This window comes from Portunus trituberculatus, chromosome 50, assembly GCF_017591435.1.
Source record: "Portunus trituberculatus isolate SZX2019 chromosome 50, ASM1759143v1, whole genome shotgun sequence".
In the NCBI taxonomy this organism is placed as follows: Eukaryota; Metazoa; Arthropoda; class Malacostraca; order Decapoda; family Portunidae; genus Portunus; species Portunus trituberculatus.
The window spans coordinates 7,704,944-7,714,943 of record NC_059304.1 but is presented as its reverse complement, the minus strand read 5'-3'; the positions used below and the strand labels follow the sequence as shown (position 1 = coordinate 7,714,943).

At 39.8% G+C, this 10,000-nt stretch overlaps 2 protein-coding genes across 3 annotated transcripts in view; both read left to right on the top strand.

Annotated features, from left to right (window-relative positions):
- The window catches only part of LOC123499867 (fatty-acid amide hydrolase 2-A-like), a 20,850-nt gene extending 20,209 nt beyond the window's left edge, over nucleotides 1–641 (top strand). Inside the window, exons 10-11 of the mRNA XM_045248403.1 lie at nucleotides 14–316; nucleotides 501–641. Of these exons, the coding sequence (XP_045104338.1) occupies nucleotides 14–316; nucleotides 501–602 (405 nt within the window). The 3' untranslated portion in view covers nucleotides 603–641. The remainder of the gene's footprint in view (nucleotides 1–13; nucleotides 317–500) is intronic.
- Nucleotides 642–3,140: 2,499 nt separating this feature from the next.
- Nucleotides 3,141–10,000, top strand: part of LOC123499632 (fatty-acid amide hydrolase 2-A-like) — a 37,833-nt gene continuing 30,973 nt past the window's right edge. Inside the window, exon 1 of one of the 2 annotated variants that reach the window (XM_045247958.1) lies at nucleotides 3,141–3,182. In XM_045247958.1, the coding sequence (XP_045103893.1) occupies nucleotides 3,175–3,182 (8 nt within the window). In that variant the 5' untranslated portion in view covers nucleotides 3,141–3,174. Of the gene's footprint in view, nucleotides 3,183–6,845; nucleotides 6,864–10,000 lie in introns of those variants that run through there. The other variant, XM_045247959.1, reaches the window with a different exon arrangement.

Here is a 10,000-nt window from a genome sequence, read left to right as displayed (position 1 = left end):
TAACAAAGAGTAGATAAGCATGAACAAGAAAAAAAAAAAACTATTCTTAATGACCTATTCGTTGATACACCGTCTGTCATTAGTTCACCTCCATAATGAGACTTCTCCGTCTTGTATGTTCTCTTCTGGACAGGATAAGCTTGGCCACAATGGTGTGCTGGTAGTGCCTGTATTGCCCTTAGTGGCACCCTTCCATGGAGAACTTTTGTGCTCCTGGAACGATATCAACCTCAATGGAATTTTCAATGCCACTGAAATGCCGTCCACTGCTGTTCCTCTTGGACTTACTAAGGATGGCTTCCCTCTTGGACTGCAGGTACGAATTACACTGTTTATCTTCATATATATTTACTTTTTTTTCTGAAGCTCGACTTGATTAATTTACAGATCATGTCTTACATCTCAGTTATTTGCTAGCGTTGTGTTGTAACTTTGTGTGCAGTGATTGATAGGAACTATTATTTAAACAAATATATTTAAATAGTTTTCTTTTCATGCAGGTGGTGGCGACCCCTGGGAATGACCACTTGAGCCTGGCAGTAGCGGCGGCGCTGGAGGAAGAATTCGGAGGATGGGTCTCTCCGTCACCGGTCTCCGTGTAGTAAATAACGTGGAGATAGATGAATAAATATATGCATGAGTACAATGTTTCTTATCTGGCTCGGGAAAAAGCATTGAACGAAAGAAAACCAGGGGACATAGAAAAAAAAAATCACATGCAGAATGGAAAGCTTTCCTCATAAAAACATTGAGGCATGGAATAGACTGGAAGGGAAAGTGGTGCGAGGTAGAAATTTTCATTATTTTAAGGAAAATTTGAATAAAAACAGTTATTGACACGGATTAGTATAGTTTACCTCCGCTCTTGCATCTCACAACTAGGTGAACACACACACACACACACACACACACACACACACACACACAAGCCAGAGGACCGGGGTTCGATTCCCCGGCCGGGTGGAGATATTTGGGTGTGTCTCCTTTCACGTGTAGCCCCTGTTCACCTAGCAGTGAGTAGGTACGGGATGTAAATCGAGGAGTTGTGACCTTGTTGTCCCGGTGTGTGGTGTGTGCCTGGTCTCAGGCCTATCCGAAGATCGGAAATAATGAGCTCTGAGCTCGTTCCGTAGGGTAATGTCTGGCTGTCTCATCAGAGACTGCAGCAGATCAAACAGTGAAAAAACACACACCGCGTAGTGTATTGGTTAGCACGCCCGGCTCACAACCGAGAGGGTCTGGGTTCGAGCCTCGCTGGGCACGGCGAGGCAAAGGGGCAAGCCTCTTACGCAATATGTAGCCCTGTTCACCTAGCACCAAGTAGGTACGGAATGTAACTCGAGGAGTTGTGGCCTCGTTCTCCCGGTGTGTGGAGTATGTTCTGGACTAAGTCCTACCTGAAGATTGATCTGTGAGCTCTGAGCTCGCTCCGTAATGGGGAAGGCTGGCTGGGTGACCAGCAGACGACCGTGGTGAGTTATATACACACACACATACTATTAAATCAGACATTCTAATAGATTCATTCAGTTCCAGAACTCTCACATAAATGTTTTGTGGTTTTCCTACCGCCATGCGAGCCGTTCTTTTGAAATAGGCGAACAAGCTCCGGAGTGGCGTCCTTCAGGAACTCGTTCATTCTCAGTGCTGTCGTTGTGGTGGGTTGTTTAGCTGTTAAGTATCCATTTTCTTTCGAAGCTTGAACACAGGTGGTCACTCAGGCATCACTAAAGGAGATGAGGCAATCTAGTAAATACTAATAAAGAACACAATAGTTTCCATCTAAATTTGCAACGTTTCTTGTTTAAACCACAAACACAAAAGTATTGCTTCGAAACAGGAAATGAGTCGGATCTCTTCTATATCCCCTTCTGGCCACATTCAGAATTGATCAGCTGAAGTGTCTGCAGCCAAGCACAAGACCGCTGTCAGCGGCTTGTGAAAAAAAAAAAAAAAGGATAATTTCCCGCACCATGAGACTTGAGTTCGTCGCGTGATTTCAGCTCTTCAAATACTGAGCAACTCATGTCATCATCGCTATCATCACCTACAGTATGGTAACTCATTTTTTTGTGAGTTGGTGCGTTAACTGCAGGAGGCATGTGCCTGAGTCAAATAATTTTTTTTTTCTTTCAGAATCATAGATAAATTAAGGATCTGTGTTTCTCAGCCAAGATATGGCTAATTTTGAATGTCATTATGTTCTTTGTGGAAATTTTATCTGCATTAGTTGCACCTGTTGCATCATGTAGCTTGTATATATATATATATATATATATATATATATATATATATATATATATATATATATATATATATATATATATATATATATATATATATATATATATATATATATAATTTCACATGATAACACAAGTTTCTGCCGATATTGCGGATATTGTCTGAGGTAAAATTAGAAATACAAGATCTTTATATAAGGGAAAATAAAAATGTTCCAATCACATTTCTGTTTTGTGGCGTTGTTCTGCCTTGGTATGACATTCAAACAAGGAAGCTATAGGGACTTATACTCTAGCTTCCTTGAATTCAAGTGTAGCCTGGCCACCGCACGACAGAGACAATTGCAATGGTGGGCAAGTAACCACAGCGGATAAAACGCTATTTCCATATACTACGTATACATATCTTTAGATTATATCATAGTGCATTACAATCGGAACGTATTCTTTGTCAGTGCCTTGGGAGGAAGTTGTGTGTGTGATTTCACATGTAATCGGCCTTAATAATTCGCTTCAGCTCCTTGTCAAGCCAGTCACCATGCATGGTGACACGACTTTTACTTTATTTGTCTTTTATTACATTGATAATATCATTGTGTAATATTCATGGCTGTTCTTGTTGTCATTGGACACCGTAAAGGTCCAAAACTTGTAGATATGATTGTGAATAATTCAATCACCGTGGTATCTGACACTAAACACACGAAATAATATATGCTACGGCCTTAACAATGCCTTTTAAATGAAGAAAATGAGTTGCCTGTCGTCACTTATTGCTCAGTTTGCCCAGTCTCAATAATACAGTAATACACGGCATGGTGGTAAAATTTTTCCCTGCGTAACGCTGACGCCGCCATTACAAGGCGGTTATGGAGTATTTCTTTTTCAGTAAGTTTTTGTGGTCCGAGGAAGACAGGTGTGCGCCACCGCGATGCTCAGGTGAGTTATTTCCGTGGTAACTTGAACATTCTACTCGATTAGCACATTAGATGTTTATTCTTTATGAACATAAAGAAATTATTTGAAATATGAGGTTGATCGAAGAATTAAACGATTGCTACGCGAACAAAATTCCTAAAGGTGTCACTCTAACATAGGTCTATGTTTAGGTACCTTTACTTCCTGTAACAGTTTGGGCTCCTTTTTTTTTTTTTTTTTTTTTTATTTATTTTTTATTTTTTTTTTTTTTTTTTTGCTCACAAGTCCTATGCTCGCTAAATAGTATGCTGCTCATGATATGTAATCCGTTTTATAATCTAGTTAACAACACACAACAGGAGGAGGTAATAGACACCTACCGAAACAATATCTTCCTCCCAGCGAGATCTAGTAGCACTAATTCAGGGGGTGCTGTGAACTTTCCATTAAAATATCTGGTTGTGATCTCACTGAACGTTTCCCTTTGTGTCTCACAACTCAAGGGGCAGTCACAGCCTTCCCTCTAAAGACAACTCTCCTTCACACAAACTACATGCACGTACCACACACACACACACACACACACACACACACACACACACACACACACACACACACAGGCCTATCCGAAGATTGGAAATAATGAGCTCTGAGCTCGTTCCGTAGGGTAACGTCTGGCTGTCTCCACCGTCTCGTGAACCTTCCACGCCACCGTCTCGTGAACCTTCCACGTCACCGTCATGAAGCCCGGCTACTGTCCCGAAGTTGGATTCACGCGGCCCCATTCGACTCAACCGAAAGTGTTGAGCCAGCTCTTGGTTTTCTGGAAGTCAGTTGAGTCCAAGCCTCAACCAGTGAACACAACGCCTCTTGGTTCTGCCGTGGGATCAACCATCACCCAGCATTTCACCACTGCGACACCGCATAAGTATCACTTCCCTCGTCCGTGTTTTCCACATTGCCTCATATAGGATTAGGATTATTGTTAGGTATTAAGTTGGGTTCTTTATTGTTGTATTTATTATGTTATATGTATATGTGTATGTCATTTTCCTGTGTTTCATGTTATATATCTGTGTTTCATGTTTCATGTTATATATGTGTCAATTTCATTATGGGTTATTAAAATAGCTTTTAAAGTGACCCCTTTTGCATTTCCTCACCAGTTGAACCTGCAGTGTTTTTTTATTGTTATTGTTCACCGCTCCCCGATGCCAATCTTACCCGTTTAACCGGTGAACGTAACACTTTTATATTAGAGAGTTGGACAGAATAGGGATTAGGGATGAGTAGTAAAGGAAAACCTTGTGCAGCGAGGCCGCAGGAGAAAGGGAGGCATGCAGTTAGCAAGATCAGTAGAGGGGTTAACGACACCCACGCCCAATAGCGACAAGTATTCATAGATATCACTTATCCGACCTCGTTGCAATGTCGCTATCAGACCTGTTCGCTAGTTAGGGCTTCGTTATTACCGACGCTCTACCGACAAGTTTCATGGATTCCATTCCACTCTCGTCCGACGCCTCAGTCCTCAGTGTCTGGCTAAACTTGGAGAGGGAAGGATATCACGATTTAGCTCTATAATTTTCCGAAATATCGTTCTTATAAGCATGAATTTATGAAATTTAGAATCAGAAACTTCAATAAAAAGTAATAAAGCAGCCAAGACAACGAGAAACAAACATAGCTGTCATTGATAGCTGTGATAAGCTACATCTCACATACATATCATTACTACACGTGGGCCACCCGGGCCAACCTGGAGAGGAATTCATGAAAATTGTTAGCGCGTTGCTCATAACAATGCCCTTAGCGATCCAAAGATCTGATAACAACATTGCAACGATGTCGGAGAAATTGTATACCCGAACACTTGTTGATATTGGCCATGGATGTTGCTAACTGATCGAAGCGTGCTCATTGGCTACCGTGCTTGCAATGTCATCACTGTGACGTCACGAGTAAAGGCAGCCAATCATGAGGCGGCATTTGCATTCCCGCTCGCTGAGAAAGTCACGTGACAATGTTTACAGCTTTTTGCGCAAAAGTGAAAACTGTCTAAATAGTTGAAAATACAGCCACTCTTGAAGTTTGTTATTTCATGATGACAAACTCCGCCAAAATAGCAAGTGCTGAATTTTGCTAATGCAGACTGATGAAGTCTCAAGATGGCAAAATTTCTCCTGACTTCTCTCCCCAGGATCCTGAGGGCACTTCTCTCCCACCTTGTGTTCTATTTTCGGCGAATGTGAAAGAACGTGAAAGAACAAAAGAACGTGAAAATAGGCCAGTATCAAGGCCAAGAAGGACTTTATCAAACTACATGGAACAACAATAAGCATAAATATCTTACCAGCAGTGTCTCCAATGACGCTCTGAAAACATGCGCTTGCAAATAACCTCATAAGCAGTACCTGTGTGTGACAGGCAATGCACTTCGTTTATCCTCCTTCTGAGAGCAGTGGTTCCCAAACTGGGGCGCGCCCCCTAGGCGTAAAGAGAATTCAACGTGAAGTCATCTGCTAAAAAAATGTTTTAATAGATTATAAGAATAATAAAATCAAAATGTCATCATCGCTATCATCACCTACAGTATGGTAACTCATTTTTTGTGAGTTGGTGCGTTAACTGCAGGAGGCATGTGCCTGAGTCAAATAATTTTTTTTTTCTTTCAGAATCATAGATAAATTAAGGATCTGTGTTTCTCAGCCAAGATATATGGCTAATTTTGAATGTCATTATGTTCTTTTGTGGAAATTTTATCTGCATTAGTTGCACCTGTTGCATCATATATATTGTATATATATATATATATATATATATATATATATATATATATATATATATATATATATATATATATATATATATATATATATATTTCACATGATATACACATAGTTTCTGCCGATATTGCGGATATTGTCTGAGGTAAAATTAGAAATACAAGATCTTTATATAAGGGAAAATAAAAATGTTCCAATCACATTTCTGTTTTGTGGCGTTGTTCTGCCTTGGTATGACATTCAAACAAGGAAGCTATAGGGACTTATACTCTCTAGCTTCCTTTGAATTCTGTAGCCTGGCCACCGCACGACAGAGACAATTGCAATGGTGGGCAAGTAACCACAGCGGATAAAACGCTATTTCCATATACTACGTATACATATCTTTAGATTATATCATAGTGCATTACAATCGGAACGTATTCTTTGTCAGTGCCTTGGGAGGAAGTTGTGTGTGTGATTTCACATGTAATCGGCCTTAATAATTCGCTTCAGCTCCTTGTCAAGCCAGTCACCATGCATGGTGACACGACTTTTACTTTATTTGTCTTTTATTACATTGATAATATCATTGTGTAATATTCATGGCTGTTCTTGTTGTCATTGGACACCGTAAAGGTCCAAAACTTGTAGATATGATTGTGAATAATTCAATCACCGTGGTATCTGACACTAAACACACGAAATAATATATGCTACTACGGCCTTAACAATGCCTTTTAAATGAAGAAAATGAGTTGCCTGTCGTCACTTATTGCTCAGTTTGCCCAGTCTCAATAATACAGTAATACACGGCATGGTGGTAAAATTTTTCCCTGCGTAACGCTGACGCCGCCATTACAAGGCGGTTATGGTGTTCTTTTCAGTAAGTTTTTGTGGTCCGAGGAAGACGGGTGTGCGCCACCGCGATGCTCAGGTGAGTTATTTCCGTGGTAACTTGAAGACATTCTACTCGATTAGGCACATTAGATGTTTATTCTTTATGAACATAAAGAAATTATTTGAAATATGAGGTTGATCGAAGAATTAAACGATTGCTACGCGAACAAAATTCCTAAAGGTGTCACTCTAACATAGGTCTATGTTTAGGTACCTTTACTTCCTGTAACAGTTTGGGCTCCTTTTTTTTTTTTTTTTTTTTTTTATTTTTTATTTTTTTTTTTTTTTTTTTTTTTGCTCACAAGTCCTATGCTCGCTAAATAGTATGCTGCTCATGATATGTGTTAATCCCGTTTTTATAATCTAGTTAACAACACACAACAGGAGGAGGTAATAGACACCTACCGAAACAATATCTTCCTCCCAGCGAGATCTAGTAGCACTAATTCAGGGGGTGCTGTGAACTTTCCATTAAAATATCTAGTTGTGATCTCACTGAACGTTTCCCTTTGTGTCTCACAACTCAAGGGGGCAGTCACAGCCTTCCCTCTAAAGACAACTCTCCTTCACACAAAACTACATGCACGTACCACACACACACACACACACACACACACACACACACACACATACACACACACACACACACACAGGCCTATCCGAAGATTGGAAATAATGAGCTCTGAGCTCGTTCCGTAGGGTAACGTCTGGCTGTCTCGTCAGAGACTGCAGCAGATCAAACAGTGAATCACACACACACATACACACACACACACACACCTCCCTTAAAATTCAAAATAAAAAATGGCTACTCCAAATCCATCCTCGGAGTCTCCTTCTGCATGGGGAGGGAACCAGAAATGTCCCCAGGTCAGACTGCTCTCTCGTTGGTGACCCAAAAAATTAATGTTTTTACACCTCCCTCAAGTTTTTCTTTATTAACATTCGCGGTCTTAGATCTTACTTTCAATCTGTAGAAGACCACCTCTCCTCTACTAAACTTCATCTTTTCCTTACCAAAACAGCTGTCTGAGGCAACTGACAATATCCCCTCTGTTCCCTTCTATTTTCTCTATCCTCATTTCGTTCTAAAGCTGGATGTTGCATCTATGTACGCAACGACCCTAACTTGCTGCCCACGCTCGAATCTTCCGAATTTTCCACCATCTGGCTTCGACTCATTAGTCACTATCTAACTGAATTTATCTGTGTTGTCTATCTTTCCCTCAACTCCTCTGACTATAGTAAATTCTTTGACTATTTAGTTTCCAAAGTGGAACACATTCTGTCTGTCCCTCTATTCTTTTGTGGGGATCTTCATCCTTGGAGATTTCAATGTTCACCACCAGCTTTGGCTTTCCTCTCTTTTCACTGACCATCCTGGTGAACTAGCCTTCAACTTTGCTGTTCTCCATGACCTAGAGCAATTGGTGCAACACCTACTCGTATTCCTGGCTGTCTTGGTAATACGACTAACATTCTTGATCCTTTCCTTACCTCTAATCCTTCTGCTTATGCTGTTAGCTTATCTTCTCTGTTAGGCTCCTCCAATCACATTCTCATTTCTGTTTCTTGTCTTATTTCTCCAATCCCTTCTCAGGATCCCCCAAACCAGAGGTGCCCCGTGTTTCCGTGTCAACCAGCTCTGTGTGCTGAACGCACAACAGAGGTGATAGTGTCTTGCATGGCGTACATTCCTCATTCTTTTTCTCAACCTAAACCTTCTAAATGGTTTAATGCCCCTTGTTCTTGTGCTTTATATGATAGAGAAGTTGTCCACAAAAGGTACTTGAGCTTTCCATCTCCTGAATCTCATGTACTTTATATCTCTGCCTGAACTATGCCAAGTCTGTTCTTCAACTTGCCAAACACTCTTCATAAATAGAAAAAATCAAAATCTTTCAAACTCAAACTCTCCTCGTGACTTCTGGCATCTAGCCAAAAACATCTCAACAATCTCACTTCTTCATCTTTCCCTCCTTATTTTCATCCTGATGGCACCATCTGCCATCTCTTCTGTCTCTATAGCTGAACTTTTTTCTCAAACTCTTGCTCACAACTCCACCTTGGATGATTCTGGGCTTGTCCTCGCCTCTCCTCCTCCTCTGACTATTTCATGCCTTCATTGCTATTTAATCTTCTCATATTGTTTATGGTAATCCCTATTGCTTTGAAACTTTAGTATTCTGTTTGAGGATGCAAAAATAGGCTATTCTGTAAATTTTATTAAGTTTGGGTGAATGATATTTGCCTGAATAGTCACACACTGTATTTTCAGTTAATTGTTTGATTAACCTGAAACTTTACATATAGTTTTCTTTGAGTTAGTTTTTTTATTTATTTATTCATTTTTATTTATTTATTTATTTTATTTTATTTATTTATTTATGAAGGATAAAATAAGTTGTTGTTTTTTAAGTCATCTTCTCTGTGTCTGTATCTCGTTTTCAGTTGACACTATCAAAAATCTATCTTCAAGAAAAAGTTGCATTTAAGTTCTTCCTTAAAATGATATCAAACAAAACCCGATCAAAGTTTATACCGATTTAGAAATATTTTTTGAAGTTTAAAAAAACCTACTTTTGAGATATTCACTCCTAAAGATTTTTTTTATAATTTCGTCCTTGTTTTGCTATTTGTATTCATCTGATTAGCTTGAAATTTTCACACATGATTGTGTATACAATGGTGATTTCCTAGAGCATGATGACGTTGTGTGATGATAATAGGATCCATATCACCACCCAAGAACTACCTAGAGCCTGGGTATCATGGTGACATGTAGGTAACTTAAAATCACTCAACAAATGGCATAGCTTCAAAGCAGTATGTGGTGGGATTTGAACCTACACGCGGGGACATCTGCCCGATCCCGCGCTCACCACGTTATCACTACACCACCGCTTCCTTACTATTTAATTTTTTGTTATTAGGTCTCCTCGTTCTCTTCTATCTTGTAAGGTTGGCAGTCCTCTTTCCTTCAGCCTTTCTTCAAATGTTAGGTCTTTAAATTTCGGTACCATCTTTGTAGCTATCTTCCTGATCCGTTCTAATCTTATATCTTTTTTAGAGCGAGGTGACCATACCACTGCTGCATGTTCCAGCTTAGGACGTATCATGCTCGTGATAATTTTTTCATCATATCTTTGTTCATGAATTGAAATGCCACTAATA